The sequence below is a fragment of the Mixophyes fleayi genome, chromosome 6 (assembly GCF_038048845.1).
Source record: "Mixophyes fleayi isolate aMixFle1 chromosome 6, aMixFle1.hap1, whole genome shotgun sequence".
Classification (NCBI taxonomy): Eukaryota; Metazoa; Chordata; class Amphibia; order Anura; family Limnodynastidae; genus Mixophyes; species Mixophyes fleayi.
The window spans coordinates 211,159,623-211,180,583 of NC_134407.1; the positions used below are offsets into that span (position 1 = coordinate 211,159,623).

At 40.6% G+C, this 20,961-nt stretch overlaps 1 protein-coding gene across 2 annotated transcripts; it reads left to right on the top strand.

The window, feature by feature from the left end:
* Positions 1 to 971: 971 nt before the first annotated feature.
* On the top strand, positions 972 to 18,657 carry LOC142159803 (uncharacterized). 2 transcript variants are annotated; one of them, XM_075214550.1, is made up of 5 exons: positions 972 to 1,037; positions 3,445 to 3,608; positions 7,694 to 8,088; positions 14,344 to 14,517; positions 16,086 to 18,657. In XM_075214550.1, exons 3-5 carry the CDS (start codon positions 8,004 to 8,006, stop codon positions 17,936 to 17,938), a joined length of 2,112 nt encoding a protein of 703 aa, XP_075070651.1. In that variant the 5' UTR covers positions 972 to 1,037; positions 3,445 to 3,608; positions 7,694 to 8,003; the 3' UTR covers positions 17,939 to 18,657. The 2 variants fall into 2 exon arrangements, with proteins under 2 accessions (XP_075070651.1, XP_075070650.1); XM_075214549.1 differs by lacking the exons at positions 972 to 1,037; positions 3,445 to 3,608; positions 7,694 to 8,088; positions 14,344 to 14,517 and adding an exon at positions 14,548 to 15,297.
* The last annotated feature ends 2,304 nt before the right edge of the window (positions 18,658 to 20,961 follow it).

The window sequence follows — 20,961 nt, forward strand, 5'->3', positions numbered from 1 at the left end:
AAATGTGCCTAGATGGCTTTTACAGAAAACTACTATTCTGTGTGTGTGCTTAACATGCTGCGTGTCAGCTGCAAGGAGTCTCCAGAATTGTCTTCTGGTGGAAGAGCCCATTTTTTCCACTCCCTCAGAAGCATGAGAGAAGATTTAGGTGGAGGAACCCCTCTCAGAGCCGGAGTGAGGGGGTGTTGCACACAAGTGAATGGATATTGACATAATTCTACATTAGATTCTTTTATAAACATGTATTTTTAAATGTTTGTTATAGCTTATAAATAAAATTGAAGCAAAATAATTATGCTGTATTTAAAGGGAATCTTTGACCTAACACACACCTACTCTGTAGCTCTACACATACTCTGTATGTTTATATAAACTGGAGAATATATAATTTCATAGAGTTGCTGCTCAGGGAGCAGCAGACTAGAATCCTGCCCAGAGTTCTTCTCCTTTTTTTTTTAAGTTATTTTACTGTTTTCTGGTGTAGGTCACCATTTCAGACACTGCCTCAGAATGATTAAGATGTACTAATAAGCCTACTCTATAAAAACATATATCTAAAATTTAATATATAGGATAAAACATTAATAGTTCTCACACACCTATACCATACTTTCCAAGGGTTCCAATTCAGGAACTGATCCACTGGCTGTTCTGAAAATATTGCATCGACATTCAACAAAAGAAAATGTGTCCTTGTGTCTCGGGATGAGACAGCAATACATTCTGGAAGTTCAGCTGGCAATGCGGCAACTCTTCCTACACTGATAGCAGCTACATAGACTATGTCACTAAGAGCTGTGACCTCCTAGGGGGAAGGATAAAGAGAGTACAATCCTGTCAGTGGAACGCACAACCCGGAAGTAGGGTGGACCGCACAACCCGGAAGTATAGTGGACCGCACAACCCGTAAGTATGGTGGACCGCACAACCCGAAAGTATGGTGGACCGCACAAACCGGAAGTGAGATGCAGGTTCCGGCTCTGTTCACTCAGTAGGAAGAAGGAGCTGATATATATCCCCACTGGTAGTGATTGCAGGTAAATAATGAATATACAGGACCCATTATACAGGAGGAGTTGATACTGATTATACATTATAGAGAGGAGTAGTAAATTCTGGTGTCATATGATCCAAGTTTAATCAGAGGTAGAGGGATCTTTGATCATATAGTAGGAGGCATTGGATACTTTAGATCTGTACTGGTCTGAAACATTGGTATAAGAGGAGCTGGTAGAAGATTTGTAATATACAGGCGTATACAGCCCTGACACTGATTATATAATCTAGCTCCTGCTATAGGTATGACTGTGATGTCTGTTTTATCTTTACTTTACACTTTAAAATGTATTTTCTTTTATGGATGAAAGCTATTTAATGACTTAAATGTAAAAGTGACCTATCTAGTAGTGGCATGTCGGTGACCAAATCAAATTAATAGATGGAGGACTAATTGTATATGATGTTTGGTGTCCAAGCTGTCCATTCTATTACATTATTTAAAGCATATAGACAGACTAACAGATCTTGCACACAGGGTTGTGTGGGAAAAAATAAATTATGGTTGAGTACCATAGCCCTGTTTTAACTATTGTTTACTGAAGAATTTACCCCACAAGTGGAACTACATTGTTTAAAATTGAGCTGAATGGCAGCTACTGGAGGTTAATTTGAATGGAGTTTTTCTGCTGTTTTACTAAATTACTGAATATAAATTAGGCACTTGCAGTCTCAGGAAAAAAAGCAACAGGTGAAAATTTGCGAAGGAACTGGGGAATTCATACGCAATATGAACTTGGCGAAAAGTTAATTTGAAATAAATTTGCTTTGCTTTGTAATGTGAGACAGGAGTCCAGATCAAACAATACACAAACATGTATAACATCTTACCCATCGAAGTGGAGAGATGTCAGATAGGCTTTGAAGGATATGTTTGTCTTCAGGAAACATATACTATTGTTCTTGAGCATAACCAACATATCATAATTGACACAAGGGGGTATATTTACTAAGCTGCGGGTTTGAAAAAGTGGGGATGTTGCCTATAGCAACCAATCAGATTCTAGCTGTCATTTTGTAGAAGGTACTAAATAAATGAAAGCTAGAATCTGATTGGTTGCTATAGGCAACATCCCCATTTTTTCAAACCCGCAGCTTAGTAAATATAGCCCAATGTCTCAAATAAAAAAAGTGACAAGGCTCTGTAAAGACAGAGCTTTGGCTCTGCTAAAGTAAGAAGGGCATTGTCAATGAAGGATGTGCCATGTTTCACATTGCTGCCAATGTTATTGTCATCGATATACATACACTGTCGGCACATACAGCAGGAACAGTAATTTATTGGTAATCGACTTCAAAGCTTGTGGACTGTTCAATAAAATGGGATGTCTCTGGCACAGGATTAAATCAGCCTGGGAGATAATGCATGGCACAACAAATTTAAAAACAAAGTCATAGAGCAGCTACCGAAGTTTCATATATGAAAGAGAAATGCATCAGAGAATCAATGTTAAAAACTCATACTGGCATCAATTTCTGTATGTATGTTTAATCAGGACAGATGGGTACATAAAATATGCCGAGTTTGGGGGCAGCTTAGTAGCAAATTTGGAAATTAAGTATTAGCCCAAATAATTAATAGTCTATAGTGATGCTTCATGTCTACGTGTAGGTAATTTTATGCTCTGTTCATTGAAACCACTACCACAGAAGGGAGGGGACTGAGTGGGACATACTTGACTTTAAAACACATGAAAAGCTGTTGTACTTTGTCACACTAAAGGGATCACTTAATTAGTGAAGTTCTGTCCAAAATATCTGCTCCCCCTAGCACAGAAATGAAGGAATTATATGATTTTTTTTTCCTTTTTATTTTTAAAGTAACTTGCTTGCATAATTTTAATTCTGTAGGTCATATTATTATTATTTATTATTTTACATTAAGCTTTGTGAGTAATTTCTGATGTTAAACCTCATTTAATAAGATTTTGTCTTTACGTTCTTACTGTACTCATTCAGACAGCTTGGCTGTTTATAAATGCTACAAAACTGAAATACAGGGTATTATTTTGCTAACTCTTGTTGTTTGCCATTAGCGATTGGGGAGGGAGGAACCTATGCTTTATTTTAAGAGTTAATCTATTGACACAAACCTGGTGGTTGCAGAATTTTGGGAATTAAATGTAAGCATGCGATATAAAGAGTGGATTTATTCATTGCTAGACAGACCAAACAGATTAACTCTTTGAGACACACACACATTACACAGACTCGTGAATGCTATTTTGTGACTGTTATGACATTAGATCACTGGGACATCTACGAAGGATGATCAAGGTTGTATATATCTAGTGAAGTGGGCTTAATATCAACTTTTACTTTATACTTGCATAGATTGTAGGTATAATCCTTTTGATGTTTATTATAATTTTTATGTTTTTCCCTAAGCAATCAAGCTGTGAGGGACGGGAGAGCATCTTTACCACAGTTCACAGTGTCTATAGTGGAAAGAGTCCTATCTTGACTCACTGAGAATGGATAAGGACATGAGTCACATGACTGAGAAGATATTAAATCTCACTCTGGACATCATCTACCTGTTGACTGGAGAGGTGAGGTGATCTGGGATTGTCACAGGGACATCACTATTATCTCTATTAATTTAACAGGAACCTAAAGACTTGATTTGTATTAGTAAAATGGGGAATGTCACACTGCAATGTAATGACTTTACACAATAGCAATATATAGACAATGTAATTACAGTGAAATAAGAAATAATACTTAATTAGAAGGCCCTGGTGCATAAATCTAGTTTGTATATTAGGACTTTCAAACTGATTGGATGTGCGCCTGCTACTTCTTTTTGCATCCCTATCTGCTCTATGCATCTTTGTTATTACTACTGTGTAACAGTATAACAGTTTAATGGTATCTCATTGTGCTTGTGTATTTAATTAACAAATGCAGGGATAAAGGGATTTCCACTCCCATCTTCTTTTTCTGGGTCACCGTTTGTAAATATTCCAAGCTGTAGAGCAATGAGTGTGTTATTATGCTTAGGAAATGCACGACTACAGCAGATGGAGCGAATTGAGAACATATAATGACACAATAGGGAGTTAAGTGAAACAGAAAGTGGGAGAACCCTGCTTACAATCCAAAGGATATGAGGGAATCATAGAAAGGTTACAAGTGCTTAGTTGTAAAAAGGTGTAAGGCATCCTACTGACTCCTGGCTGCACCTACAGCATCATCCATCATGAACCCTTTCTCTCCTTCTTTTTCTTCAAAGTTCATTCTATTCGGCTGTTCTATCCTCTTCACCTACGAGTCACGTTCATCTACCGCCACCACGGTCCTCCTTCACGAATCTTTGACCATTTTGTCTCCACTTCCTCTTCGCTGACCTACCCACTCTTATTCCCTGGCATTTCAATATCCCCACCTCCTGCTAGCCTTCTCCTAATGGTCTCCCACCCATAGTAACTGTCATTCTCTCGACCTTGCCTTCTCTCACCTTTGTGACCTCTCTAATCCTATCTTTCTGCTCTCTGACCACAGCCTCCTTCCCTTTACCTCTCCCTACCTCCTGCTCTCCCACTCAAAGGCATACACACACAGCAACAATGACCTCGACCCTATCCTCTTCTCGACCTCTCTAGAACCCTTCCTCTCTCCCATTTCTTCCCAGTTCTGCCCCAACACTATCTTTTCTCTCTACAATACCACACTCTCCAATGACCTTGACGCAGCAGACCCAGCCACTTTGGCTCTGGCACTCCAAACCCCAACCCTTGCACTCCTCACTGACTCGCTATCTACAAACTTGCTTCCACTCTGTCGAATACCAAACAAGAAATTTTCACTCCGACGCAGACTACATCCAGTTCAAATTAATATTTTCTTCCCGCAACACTGCCCACTCTCTTACCAAACAAACCTACTTTAAATTGCTCTTCCCTGTCCAACAATCTCTGCCACCTCTTTGCCACTGTCAACTTGCTTCTCTGTTCTCCCCCACCACCTACCCTTTCTTAACTCACCGCTCTTGACTTTGTCATGTAATTTAAAGGCAAACTTGGGGTCACCAACATGAAATGTTCTCTAACCAGATCCACCTAGCTCTACACACCCTATCCTACACTCAACCTGCTGTTTTCAGTTCCTTCCCTCCGAGATGCTCAGTCTCCTCTCTTCCTTCTCCTCCTTATCTCTCAACCAGCCTACTTGACGATGTTCTCTCCAAGCTCTTCCTCTCCCTCACCTCCAACGCTTGCTGGCACCTTGCTCACCTCTTCAACCTTTCCATCTCCTCCAGCGTTTTCCCCTCTTCCTTCAAACGTGCTCTTTACTCCACTGTTCTCAAAAACTTGACCCTTCCTTTTTCTCCAACTATCAACCTATTTCTCTGTTCCCCTTTGACTCCAAAATTCTTGAACAGCTTTTCTTGAACCACCTTCTCTCCCCCAACCTCTTTTTAATCCTGTACAGTCTTGCATCTTCCCTCTTCACTCCACTGAAACTGCCCTCACTTAAGTGACTATTGATCTTCTTTTAGCTTAAGTCAAAGGACCTCTTCTTCCTTCTCGTACTCCTTGACCTCTTCGTGACTTTCAACACCTTCGAACATTCTATTCTCCCTGATACCATTCACTCCCTTGGCCTCTGTGACACTGTCCTCTTCTGGTTCGCCTCAACTGGTTGTTCCTTCATTCTCTACTTCTGACTCTTGCACTTCTCTCTATCGGAGTCCCTCAAAGCTCTGTTCTCTGCCCTCTGCTCTTCTCTCTGTACTCAGCAAACTCATATGCTCCTCCAGCCTATACTACCACCTCTATGCAGACGACACCCAAATCTACCTTTCCTCCCACAAACTCCTTACGTTTTATTCTGTGTGTCCCATTGCCTCTTTGCCATTTCCACCTGGGGGTCCCAACACTGCCTCCAACTTAATATGTCCAAATCGGAGTTAATTATCTTTCCCCCTACTAATCACTACCCCCACATTTCCCTCATGGTTGCCAACATCACACGCACCTGTTCCCCTGGCCCGCTGCCCTGTCGCATCCTCCTATGCAACATTGTAAAAATATGTGACTAGACTGAGCAGATGAGGAGTGGCAGGAGACTAATCTTCTTCTCCTGCCACTCCTCATCTGCTGCAACCTTCACTGGCTCCCCATTCCTTCCAGAATTCAATTTAAACAGCTCATGTTTCATACACCTCTGACCTTGTCACGAGATACACCCCAGCTCGAATACTCTGCTAGGCCTCTGACCTACGCCTCTCCTCTCACTCCCATTTCCAAGACTTCTCCTGCGTTGCATCCCACCTATGGAACTCCTTCACTCTCCCACAACCTTCAATCTTTCAAACATTCCCTCAAACCCAACTTTTCATACTTGCCTACCCTACCCACTTCTAGACCCCCATATCCACTGCCTCTACTTCCTCCACGTCCACTTGTGTCCCATTTGCTCCTTCTGTTTCTCTTTAAACCCTGGCTACACAATGTAAGCTTTCACAGACAGGGTCCTCTCCACCCAATGGCTCGTGTCCTTCCCCTTTTTGTCTATTTTGTATGTCCCTGTGATGTCTCATGCTGTATTTTGTGTGGGTGCTATGCTGTCTATTTAACTCATGCACAGGTACGTGTATTTGGGCGACCTGTTATTATTCTTACTTGTATTTGTATAGCAGGTTTGTTATTATACTGAATTGTATTCACGTATTTGTTGTACTGCTTATTTGCATTGTTTTATTTGTATGCCTACTGTGCAGCACTATGGAATTTGTGGAGCCTTATAAATGATCGTTGATGATAATGAGTTGTACAATAAGTATTTCCACAAAAATGTACTTTGTCAAGTGGTCAGTTCCATATGGACCGGCCAGGTGAACTAGCTGTAGCGAAACGTATGGAAGTTGATAGGGTTCCCTGAAGAGGTTCATTTTCAGGTAACGTTTAAAAGATGAAACGGTAGTCCTTAACTGAATGGAGCAGTGAATTGTATTCTAAAGTATTTATGCAGCACAGGAGAAGTCCTGAAGTTGGGAGTGTGTAATGGTGATAATGGAGGATGATAGGAGTTGGTTATTGGCAGGTAGAACTGGACTATTTGGGTAGTATGTGAAGACTAGTGGGTAAATGTATTAATGTCTGGATTCTTCAACTCCGGCGTGTTCAGCGTCTTCGGCGATTAAATTTAAAGCGGCGCTGCTTTGTAAAGGGAAGTTTCCCTTTACAATGCAGCACCGCTTTAAATATAATCGCCGAAGACGCTGAATACGCCGGAGTTGAAGAATCCGGACATTAATACATTTACCCCTAGGGAAGAGATATAGGGTGAGGCAGTGTTGTTGATGGCTTTGTAGGCCTGTTATGCTTGATGATAAACTGGCATAGGGTTGCAGTAATATGATAAGTGAGAGATCGGTCCTGCTGTCACATTCAAAATGTATTGAAGCTGTCCCAGTTTGAATAACAGAAGTCCACTGAGCTAGTTATTATAGGGAGGGAAGACATGAGGGCAGGTTTGGAACAATTGTGTATTTGCTTTTAATCAATTGCAATCAATTAAAATATCATTGATGATAATCACCTGATCTGTATTTTAGTTTTTGATGCATTTTAAGGCATATTAAGTTTTTAATTTTGCTTTACCATTCATTAATGTATACCCCAATACATAGGATTACACCGTAATAAAGAAGACATCTGTTGAGTTTGTGATACCCAGCAGCAGTCACAGTGTATCAGGAAGACTGAGCAGGACCCAGAGCCCCATCATGGAACCTCCACCTCACTCACTGATACATGAGAGAAACAATGACCAGAGGATTCTAGAACTCACCAACAAGATCATTCAGCTGCTGACTGGAGAGGTGACTGCTGGGAATGGGACATTATACAGTAACACCAGGGGATGTGTCTGGGTGATGACTGTATCATTGTGTGTGTCAGGTTCCTATAAGGTGTCAGGATGTCACTGTCTATTTCTCCATGGAGGAGTGGGAGTATTTAGAGGGACACAAGGATCTGTACCAGGACATGACAATGGAGAATCACCAGCCTCTCACATCAATGGGTAAGAAGATGTTTAATCACAATCCTGTCTGTGAATATATCAGATGTGTAAAAATACATTGTTACATATGTATAATGTAGGAATGATGGATCTGGGTGTCTCATACACTGTCGGAGAAAGAACTTTGCTGGGCTGTACATCCATAGTTTATGTGCTGTTATTTCACATATAGGAATGGAGAGGACCCCCACTAAGTATTTACCTGTCCTGGTGACTACACACACACTCTTACACACACACACACACTCTCACACACACACACACACACACACTCTCACACACACACACTCTCACTCTTTGCTGGCTAGATGTGATCTTCATTCAGGGCAAAAGCTAACTGCAGAGTAAAGAGACATAGACTGTAAGAAGGCATGGCAGATGTCTCCCAAACCTTCTCCTTGGCTGCCTTGAGATACACAAGCAAAAAACAAATGTCTGTTTACTCTCTTAAGCCCATGTGATTGGTTTAATACCCACACATTTATGGTCTGTAATTGATTTGCCAGACATTTTACATCTATTTGTATATTTGCTTTGTTTATGTGATGTAGGTGATCTATCAGTGTACTGTCAAGTTACTATTGTCCTTCACATTACATATATGGGGTCTATAAATAAATACTATTTAAGACATTCACTTTATAATTTCATTATGTTTTAAGTTGCAATTAAATATAATGAATAAGTGAGGACCACTGATAAATTGGTAATAGATGAGGGTTTTCCATATATGTAATGTGGTCACACAGTATAGGAGGATGTCAGACGAGTGCGCTGTGACACAACAAGCAGGTAATTTCACCCTGGATGCACAAAGTGTGGACTTTGGTCAGGAGTACATTTTACTCCTGTTGCTCCCCAGAACCCCAGATCCTCAGGAGATGGATTGACATGACAGGTGTGGATTGACATTTCAAATACAGTTTTAGTTCTCTGGGGCTCGCTCTCTTCTCAGTATTCATTACGGGCCTGATTCATTAAGGAACTTAAATTAAGAAGTTTCTTATTTAAGTCTCCTGGACAAAACCATTTTACAATTCAAGGGGTGAAAATTAGTTTTCTGTTTTGCACATAAGTTAAATACTGACTGTTTTTTCATGTAGCACACAAATATCAACTTTAAATTTCAGTGTACAAATAAGCTATCAAGTATTTGTGTGCTACATGAAAAAACAGTCAGTATTTAACTTATGTGCAAAACAGAAAACTAATTTTCACCCCTTGCGTTGTAACATGGTTTTGTCCAGGAGACTTAAATAAGAAACTTCTTAATTTAAGTTCCTTAATGAATCAGGCCCTATATGTGTAACAGTATATCTGTGTACTGTATAATATATGCTTTCATGCTTGTACCAATACTAAGTCTGAAAAACAGCCATAACAACCCTGGGTAGAGCAATCATCTGCAGACCAGGAAGGAGTTAACGCTGGAACAATGCCACATGTGGTTAGGCACCTGTGTTTGAGATCCAGGAACAATGCCTATTTACATCTCCAGTGATTAGACTCCTTTGTTTGAGATCCAACCCCTGGAGATAAGAACATCAATTCAAGTTGGATGGGAACCGAAGACTGGATTAAAGGCTGTATCTGGAGACCAGAGAGAGACTTTGTGATTGTGAATCTGGATGTCAGGACTGGCGAGTGGTTACATCTTACACTGAACCTGACTAAAGAATCGGAGGATATAGCGAAGGACCGCAATTCTTCCTCTTATCTCCTGAATCCTTTTGGGTCTCATGAATCTGTATGCTTACTGATAACAGGGTGAGAATTAGTGATAGGCTGAAGATAGCCTGGTAAGTGCTGACTTTGCTGTCTGACAACAGTGCCCCAGTATTGTAACAATCACCATGTGTGATAGTTGAATTCACTTACAGCTCTGCTGATACCCAGCAATAATCTACCTCCATTGAGTGTGTTTTGTGGCTATATTGCCTCAGATCTACCCCTACTTCACCCCTAAATCACCAGGCCAGTCTAATGAGCCAATTAGATTTTTTCATTGCCCTCTGCCCTTCCATGGGTATGGCCTACCGCCAAAAAGCTGTGCTTCAAATTTTCTTGTCTTTTATGGAAATAACATACCTATACATGTGTGACTGGCTGGCTTCCCTTCATTGATTCCAGATGTGAATTAGTCCATATTCCTGACTCCATGTCACACACTGCTCATTCGGTTTCCATACACCAAGACTGGGACACTCACATGTGTCTCATTAACAGACTTCAAACCTCTAAGTGCTGATCTGCGCATGTGCAGACCGATTACCTGTCCACTTCTAATTAGATTCCTATTGGTTCCTGTGTTGGCTCCAGACTTGAAAAGGCACTTCCTCCCTTTCCTCTGGGCCTGTTGATCAAGTTACCTGTCTGGTTAGGTCCTTACCTATTCTATGAGCTCTCATCTGGATCGTCTGCTGTATTGTTACTCCTCGGTCTGTACCGCTCAAGCTGCACCTGTTTCCACTGTGGTTCTACTCTACGGGTTATACCACTCAGCTGCACCTGTCTCTGCTGTGTTGCCATTCCAAGGGCTATACCGCTCAAGCTGCAACCACCTCCGCTGTGTGCTACACCATGGACTAACTCGCTTCAGCTGCACCCGTCTCTGCTGTTACTACTCTACAGGTGGTACCACTTAAACCGCATTTACCTCTGCTGCGTTGCTACATCTCAGGCTATACTGCTCCAGCTGCACCTGTTTCTACTGTGTTGCTACTCCACGGGCTATACCGCTCAAGCTGCAACTACCTCCGCTGTGTGCTACTCTGAGTTATACCGCTCAAGCTGCAACCACCGTCACAGTGTGCTACATCATGGGCTATACCGCTCAAGCTACAACCACCTCCGACGTGTGCAACTTCACGGGCTATACCGCTCAAGCTGCAAATCATCTCTACTGTATGTCACGCCTGTTCCGCATTGGTCACTCCGGCTCAGTGGAATTACAGGTCGCATTACCAAGCTGCTTGTTGTCCTCTTTCCTGGCTGAACTGTTCAAGTATCATTGAAAGCATTAAGGCACTATTTGGTATCGGGTCCCTGCCGCATCTACTGTGTATCTACTGCTACCTGGACTGTTAAACTCTCCTTTGATATGTGCTGTGCTATTGTGATACCATACCCCTGTGCCTCATTCTTTCCACCCTATTGCTGGACTGTTCATTCTAAGCCATCTCCATTTGATTATTCATATTGTCTATGAAATTGCCGGTGGCTCCGCCCACCTTGTACTACATTTCTAGTATCTATGCATCTACCAAGACTTATCTGTATATTCATTCAGTCATCATTAAACCGCTGATTGTACTTTTATCCTGCATCTGTCATCTGTTTGAACCTTGGGTCACCATTTCCACTTACCCGTGTATTGTTAATTCTCCCTGAGGATCCGTTCTCACAACATCACTGAACGGATCCAGAGTCCAGAATACCAAACCGTGACACTCCAGGAACCTGGCCCTGTTGCGGCCTATTTTTATCCAGACTTCCAGAGCCGTCTGGCCTATAACTCCATTGAGCTACCCCTTCATTCTGCCGACCGGGTCCATACTCGTCGGGATTTCACTATTATCCAAATGGTTAATAAATGTTACCTGTCTCTCTCAGAGAACTGCGGGCACTCTACTTACACTCTCCTATGGCCTGCAAACAAGATAGTATTTGGTGTTTTTAAGGCCTATGAAGAATCAGAGCTCCGCTACCTCACTTTTCAGACCTCCTCCAACAGGGGACCCGTTTGTTAGCAACTCAATCACCAAAGCCCTGCAGAAACACAACATAAAATATTGTTGGGGCTTCCCCTTCCATCTGCCAGTCTCTAAGGACAACACACTGATTGCAGCCAAAACTCCAGACCAAGAGCTCCTGGTTCACCCAGGCATCTGTGACACCAAGCACACCAGTACCTCATATGATACAAACACTACACGTAGCCCAAAATCTCTCCATGTCTGGACTGGAAGCTGGAATTCATATATGGGGAAAACCTAATTGGCATTGCTTCTACTCCTTCCTCTTTTGAAAGCCACAATGGATTCTCAGTCTCCATCCTGTACGATCCCCCTGCACTTCCAATAGTTACCTACTACTATTTTATATATCATTATTATGGCTTTTTTTATTTTTTTATTTTTACAGGTTTCAAGCCAGGCCCCCAAAAAGTTTTTATCCTGTCTGCCCATATTTAAACATGGCAAACAATGTCTGGTTAGCATGTGAATCTTCCTGTTCAAAGTGTTTGCACACAATCACCAATTTTCAGTTCACCAATTTTATATTTTTGGAAGAAGCACTTCAGGGAGAGAGTGGCATCCCTAGAGTCCCAAAGTCGCACCTGCATTACTGAACACTAGAGTAGGCATGCAGCTCTATTCTCTTAAGGGCCAGTTGAATGCAGTTATCTCACAAAAAGCCACCAAATCACTAACATGGCTACAAGAGTGGTTTTTGTGACAAAATACAGGAAAGTAATGAACCTCTGTTGCATTTACTGCTGCTATCTCTCCTGCATAATGCAAACCTTAAGCTTTTTGCAAAGAGTTTGGCAACTAGGTTGAACTCCATTATCTCAATACTGATCCACCTGGACTAGGTCTGTTTTATAGGTGGGAATCAGGCTATGGATAATGAGACAGACAATACATCTAATTTGTATCGCTAACAAGACCCCTTATTTGATCATGGCCCTGGGCCCTTCTTTAGAATGTTTATACGTGCGTTCTACTACAGTCCTCCCTACTCCGAGCTGTGGCACAGTTTATTTCTTATTTTTGACCAAGACACAGGTCATGGCAGAAAATCTAAAAAAAAGTCTATCCACTTTGCCAGGTGCTCGGTTTTCTGTTTGAATAAAAATTCCTTCTCTATACTTAAAATTGGTAACAGTAACTCTTCACCCTTCCTCCTGTATACCAGGGGACCCTCTCTTGGCACACCCCCACAGTGCTGATGGGGTCTTTGATTATATCAAGCAGTCTCAGTGAGGAGGCTTTTGTAGTCCTCCTGTTCCAGTCATTGCAAAGCTTCAGTTTGATGACGTTCAAAAACCCAGCTTCAATAGTTATCACACTGAGACCATTTTGTTGGCAACCTAAAACAGTGCAATGTCAAGAGCGAGTAGTGGGACAACAGAGAACTCTACTTGTGGCCTACTCGCATATCAGTCCCTGCTTTGTGTGTCTCAGTATAATCATGATCATGAACTCCAACAGTGCAATGGAGGAGAGCCTGTAATTCAGGTAAAGGGGTTTTATTGTAGGTTACTTCCCAAATAAAACCTATTGCCTTTTAGGAGTGGTTCTAAAAATGTGAAAGTAGATGTGTTGGACTTATTTTATGTCCAATTAGTAGTTGTAGAAACGGTTTATAATGGATTTTATGTAGACATATTGGGCTTGAATCATGTTCAGATGTAAATCCGCTTACTTGCTGAATCTTGCGTGAAATAGCTCTGTTCTTTGGTCTGAAAATGGACCAATGAACACAATGTCTAAATGCTTGTGACTGTTTACAACTTGAAAGGTGGAACAGGGGAGGGGATGGGCGGATGAACGTAGGCCACGTACAGCAAGGGCGAGCCGACACAGATGGGGCGGATTCAAGTCCTGTGTTTTTCGTAAGTAGTCCTGGTTTCAGCCGTATCACTTGCACCAGCTACAGGGCAGGTGTAAGTGGCCACTGATAGTGATGACTGACATCACATAGTCTTTGTATTATAAACTACAAGCATGTGTGCCACAAACTAGCACAGAACATGTGTATGCAAATGAGATTGACTATATAAATGCACTGTATTAATTTATGTATTTAATGCAAAATAAATAAATATATATATATATATATATATAATACATATTGTATTAATGATTATACTGTTAAAAAAAAATGTAAATGATAAAATAAATTAACAAATATGTGTTCTAATGTGACCTTTTATTGAACAGATGCTTGTGCGTATTGTGCAGTCTGTTGTATGAACAGTCTACTGCCATGTGAAATGCGTAACAGAATGAGTGAGGCTGAGGACTCACTATCATGTTTGTCAAAGTACAGAGTACATGACGGCTATAATCTTATAGTGGACGTGATATTTAAAGGCTTCTCTATATTGCTGTAGGCTCCTCTGACCATCCCTAACCCTTTACACAGTAAACTGGATCATTGCTAGGTCACCATCTAGATAGTGCATTTGCATGTGGAAAGATTTGAAAGAAAGGGAACATGTGTTTAACCAGTTTTTCTTTCCAGCAGATTTCGTTGAGGATACAAAAATATCTGGTGGATCCAACACTCCTATTTCTTCACTAGGTTGTATGACTGAGGATCGCAAAATTATTAGAAATATCCAGATGGCAAAATACTTGGCAACAGATGATCAAAACACAAGCAACTGTCTGGAGAATGTTACTGAGAAACCAACTTCATGTGAGGAAAGAAAGCTCACCAACAAGAATACAACCATTGAACATGCACAATATACATCTCATATTAAGGAGAAATCGGTCTCATGTGAAGACAGAATTTATATACCTTCATATCATACACAATGTATATCTACTCGTATAAAGGAGGAAACAGTGTCATGTGAAGGAGGAAATCTCACAGATACTGACTTTTATACACCCAAAGATCATACACAATATACAGTTAGTCATATTAAGGAGAAATCAGTATCATGTAAAGGGCAAATTGACATTTATACACCCACAGATCATACACAATTTACTGCTACTCCTACAAAGGAGAGACTGGTCTCATGTGAAAAAGAAGGAAATCTCCCACACACTGACATATACACACCCACAGATCACACACAATATATGTCTACTCCTATTAAGGAGGAATCATTCTCATGTGATGAAGTAAATCTTACAGATATACATGCGCCCACAGAACAGGCACAATATACATCTATTTATTCTGAAGAGTACAGAAAACATAAACCGGAGCAAGGAGATAAACCATTTTTGTGTTATGAATGTGGAAAATGTTTTAGGCGGAAGTCAGAATTTGTTGTACATCAAAGGATTCACACAGGTGAGAAACCATATTCTTGCTCTGAGTGTGGAAAATGTTTCCTCAGAAACTCACATCTTAATAGACATTGGAAAAGTCACACAGGAGAAAAACCTTATTCTTGCTCTCAATGTGGAAAATGTTTCATCAGAAACTCTCATCTTATTAGACATATGAAATGTCACACAGGTGAGAAACCTCATTGCTGCTCTGAATGTGGGAAATGTTTTATCAGCATCTCAGATCTTAAAAGACATCAGAAATGTCACCCTGAGAGAGAGAGACATTGTTTGGCACTGGATATGGAAAATATTTTATCAGTAAATCAGGCCTTTGTAAACATGAGAAAATCCACACTGGAGAAAAAGCTATTTCTCACTGTGGACATGGGGAACGCTGACATGACAGTATAATCTTGCAGTTAATTTGAGAAATGTTTATCGGCAGCCTAAGAAATATAATAAATGGACAGATAGCACAACGGATGCCTCTCCCTAGAGCTTTCTAACTCCTACCATACAAACCTAATTTTTTACATAATCCATGTGTACAAATGATGTGTGAACCATAAAACCTATGGGGCTGTAAGGCTGGTAAATTAAAACCAATGGATGAACAGTATTAGCTTACAGGTTTAACTATCCTACCACAATCAGAGTGAAGGTTAAATCACAATTCACCCATAAACCTCTGTAAGACAGTGTTCATTGCCCGACACTTGTTCTCTAGTGTCTATAATTGCAATCAGAGGACTCACTATCATGTTTGTCAAAGTACAGAGTACATGACGGCTATAATCTTATAGTGGACGTGATATTTAAAGGCTTCTCTATATTGCTGTAGGCTCCTCTGACCATCCCTAACCCTTTACAAAGTAAACTGGATCATTGCTAGGTCACCATCTAGATAGTGCATTTGCATGTGGAAAGATTTGAAAGAAAGGGAACATGTGTTTAACCAGTTTTTCTTTCCAGCAGATTTCGTTGAGGATACAAAAATATCTGGTGGATCCAACACTCCTATTTCTTCACTAGGTTGTGTGACTGAGGATCGCAACATTATTAGAAATATCCAGATGGCAAAATACTTGGCAACAGATGATCAAAACACAAGCAACTGTCTGGAGAATGTTACTGAGAAACCAACTTCATGTGAGGAAAGAAACCTCACCAACATGTATACAACCATTGAACACACACAATATACATCTCATATTAAGGAGAAATCGGTCTTATGTGAAGACAGAATTTATACACCTTCATATCATACACAATGTATATCTACTCGTATAAAGGAGGAAACAGTGTCATGTGAAGAAGGAAATCTCACAGATACGGACTTTTATACACACAAAGATCATACACAATATACAGTTAGTCATATTAAGGAGAAATCAGTATCATGTAAAGGGCAAATTGACATTTATACACCCACAGATCATACACAATTTACTGCTACTCCTACAAAGGAGAGACTGGTCTCATGTGAAGAAGAAGGAAATCTCCCACACACTGACATATATACACCCACAGATCACACACAATATATGTCTACTCATATTAAGGAGAAATCAGTCTCATGTGAAGACAGAATTTATACACCTTCATATCATACACAATGTATATCTACTCGTATAAAGGAGGAAACAGTGTCATGTGAAGGAGGAAATCTCACAGATACTGACTTTTATACACCCAAAGATCATACACAATATACAGTTAGTCATATTAAGGAGAAATCAGTATCATGTAAAGGGCAAATTGACATTTATACACCCACAGATCATACACAATTTACTGCTACTCCTACAAAGGAGAGACTGGTCTCATGTGAAGAAGAAGGAAATCTCCCACACACTGACATATATACACCCACAGATCACACACAATATATGTCTACTCATATTAAGGAGAAATCAGTCTCATGTGAAGACAGAATTTATACACCTTCATATCATACACAATGTATATCTACTCGTATAAAGGAGGAAACAGTGTCATGTGAAGGAGGAAATCTCACAGATACTGACTTTTATACACCCAAAGATCATACACAATATACAGTTAGTCATATTAAGGAGAAATCAGTATCATGTAAAGGGCAAATTGACATTTATACACCCACAGATCATACACAATTTACTGCTACTCCTACAAAGGAGAGACTGGTCTCATGTGAAGAAGAAGGAAATCTCCCACACACTGACATATACACACCCACAGATCACACACAATATATGTCTACTCCTATTAAGGAGGAATCAGTCTCATGTGATGAAGTAAATCTTACAGATATACATGCGCCCACAGAACAGGCACAATATACATCTATTTATTCTGAAGAGTACAGAAAACATAAACCGGAGCAAGGAGATAAACCATTTTTGTGTTATGAATGTGGAAAATGTTTTAGGCGGAAGTCAGAATTTGTTGTACATCAAAGGATTCACACAGGTGAGAAACCATATTCTTGCTCTGAGTGTGGAAAATGTTTCCTCAGAAACTCACATCTTAATAGACATTGGAAAAGTCACACAGGAGAAAAACCTTATTCTTGCTCTCAATGTGGAAAATGTTTCATCAGAAACTCTCATCTTATTAGACATATGAAATGTCACACAGGTGAGAAACCTCATTGCTGCTCTGAATGTGGGAAATGTTTCGTCAGCATCTCAGATCTTAAAAGACATCAGAAATGTCACCCTGAGAGAGAGACATTGTTTGGCACTGGATATGGAAAATATTTTATCAGTAAATCAGGCCTTTGTAAACATGAGAAAATCCACACTGGAGAAAAAGCTATTTCTCACTGTGGACATGGGGAACGCTGACATGACAGTATAATCTTGCAGTTAATTTGAGAAATGTTTATCGGCAGCCTAATAATTATAATAAAGGGACAGATAGCACAACTGATGTCTCTTCCTAGAGCTTTCTAACTCCTACCATACAAACCTAATTTTTTACATAATCCATGTGTAGAAATGATGTGTAGACCATAAAACCTACGGGGCTGTAAGGCTGCTAAATTAAAACCAATGGATGAACAGTATTAGCTTACAGGTTTAACTATCCTACCACAATGAAGGTTAAATCACTATTCACCCATAAACCTCTGTAAGACAATGTTCATTGCCCGACACTTGTTCTCTAGTGTCTATAATTGCAGTCAGAGGTGCTAAAAGAGATTCTAGAAACAATTGTGAGCCTCATTTGGAGATACAAACAAAGAAAAGTTTCAATGCAAGGGGTGCAAATGCATTTATTTTTTTTCGCATGCAAGAAAAATACTGTCTGCTTTTGCATATAACACATATACTGGACAGCTCTATTTTTACATTTTAAGTTAGAGTTGAGCTAGGACATGCGCCTCCTGACTCTAAATCTGTCTGCATATTTCAAATTTGCCCCTTTGCAATGCAACATGGTTTTGCCAAGGTGCAAATTTTCTCCTTTGTTTCCTTTGCTCCTGACTCTAAATGAGGCCCTCTGTCTTCTCTGTTCTATCAATTGTTGGGATGGAAATTAGTAAATAAAGTCTATTACCTTATCCAGCCTAAGAGCATTTATTTTATTGTATTGTCAGCGCTGTTAACCTATTATCATGGACTGTGCGTCACAGTACCCATATGTCACATCTTATCTTTCTTTGTCCTCTCTTATAACATTGGCTCCTACCTAATGCCGGTATCTAGGCTCTGTTTCTTGTTGGTTTTGTATCTTCTCTGTGGTCCTTTGACTAATAAGGTCACATTTAATTGTAAATATTCTACAACATGTCTATGTATTCGCACCAGTTATCACTAATGTGCTCAGTACTGTTTTATTAAGTTAATGGTATGCTTATCCCCATACACTATTTGTTTAAGCATTATAATGCTGCCTTTGTAATGTGGGGCTAGTGAGGATTAACAACAGCCGCTGTTCTCATGGTTCTGTTACCCTACTTATTCAGCCTGCATAGGCTGCAAGTTAGTATATTTGTGTGAGTATGATACTAGTGAGTATGCAGAGATTTTATATATATATATATATATATATATATATATATATATATATATATAGTCTATATCTCATAGTAAGAGTTATACAGGAGTTCAACAGTAGGTGAAGAGGAGTGGAACACTCCACTTGAAACCACTGCTACAGTAGGACAACATCCAACACTCTCCTGTGAGTTTGTTACCCTACACCTGCTTTTTTTTTTATTATTTACAACTTTATTTATATTTTTCATCACACATTGTACAAATATACAAACTGGTCAGGGGAAGACATAAGCAGTTATCAAACAGGAAGATTTAACCAGCCCCATTTGGGACAACCATATGTTGAAGATAAATAGACACGTTTTGGCAGTAGTGAACTGGTAAAGAACCCTGTTGTGGTATGCAAAGGAGTGACAGTGTGTGTAGTAGATAAGGAGAGGATAAGAGAGAAAAAGAGGGCGGCAGGGTGGAGACCTAGCCTAGGACCCTGGTGACCGATAGATAATCAAAACGAGGTGTCACGGGCACTAAGAGTCTTTGCCCAGGATATCACCAGATGTAGTCTTACCAGAGTAGTGTATTCACACAGTGGTCTTCTGATAGCAGGGTGACTAGCGGAACAGGAGAATCAGCAGATGGTGAGAGGATGCTAGAGGAAAGTCTATGACTAGCAGCAACAGGTTATGAGTTAAACAATATGAACACGAGGATCTTGATGGTAGTGAAGACGTGAGGAAAGTCTGCGTACAGCAAGTTGTACCACTGCTATAGTGAGAGGAATGTCCAGGGATAGATAGGAGGTAGTGAAGTCAGTGGTCTGCGTACAGCAAGTTGTACCACTGCTTGTAGTGATGGGACAGGTTCCAGGTGCAAGTAGGTAACGGGGAAGTCAGTGGTCTGCGTATAGCAAGTTGTACCACTGCTTATAGTGAGGAAACTTGTAACTGGTGCCAATAGGAAACAGGGAGTCAGTGGTCTGCGTTCAGCAAGTTGTACCACTGCATATATAGGTGAGGATAGGCACTAGGGTAGATAAATTGAGCATCAAAGGTAACACGGAGAGCACAAGGAACTTGATTCCAATGGTATATATAATACAATAGCAAATGACTAGCGCTACTTGGAGATACAAAGTCACTACTGAGATCCAGGACATATGAGACAAAGTCAATAGCATCTATAACTTCGTGAGATAGAGGACTCCGTAGATGAGCAGAACACAGTCCAAGCGGATATGCAATAAGCTGGTAAAGTCAATAAAAGATAAGCATACCGCGGTTCAGTTGAGCAGGCTGTCACGAGAGAAACACAGGGATAGCTGAGCGGCTGAACGCCGACACGAGTAGAGACCACAGGAGAGTGGTAGCGGTAATCCGTGTCTGTGAAGCACACAGACAGAGAACATCACACGAGAGGAGCAATGATGATTCTTGCGGAGGTCAGCAGGAATAGTAGACACGATGAAACACAGGAGAGTTAAAGCGGTCTGGCAACCGGCAATGCAGTAGTCAGGAATCAGCTAGGACTGAAGACACGATAAACACAGGAGAGTTGAAGCGGTCTGGAAGCCGGTAGTTCAGTAGCGAGGAATCAGCTGGGACTGAAGACACGATGAAACACAGGAGAGTTGAAGCGGTCTGGAAACCAGTAATGCCGTAGCGAGGAATCAGCTGGAACTGAAGACACGATGAAACACAGGAGAGTTGAAGCGGTCTGCAAAACCAGTAATGCCGTAGCGAGGAATCAGCTGGAACTGAAGACACGATGAAACACAGGAGAGTTGAAGCGGTCTGGAAAAGAGTAATGCCGTAGCGAGGAATCAGCTGGAACTGAAGACACGAGGAAACACAGGAACACCTTCAGAG

Excerpts from the sequence above, each read along its gene's own strand:
- LOC142159803 (XM_075214549.1), top strand. The coding sequence starts at position 14,913 with ATGTCTACTCCTATTAAGGAGGAATCATTCTCATGTGATGAAGTAAAT. Across the intron at positions 15,298-16,085 it reads ACATATGAAATGTCACACAG|ATTTCGTTGAGGATACAAAA; the intron begins GTGAGAAACCTC and ends TCTTTCCAGCAG.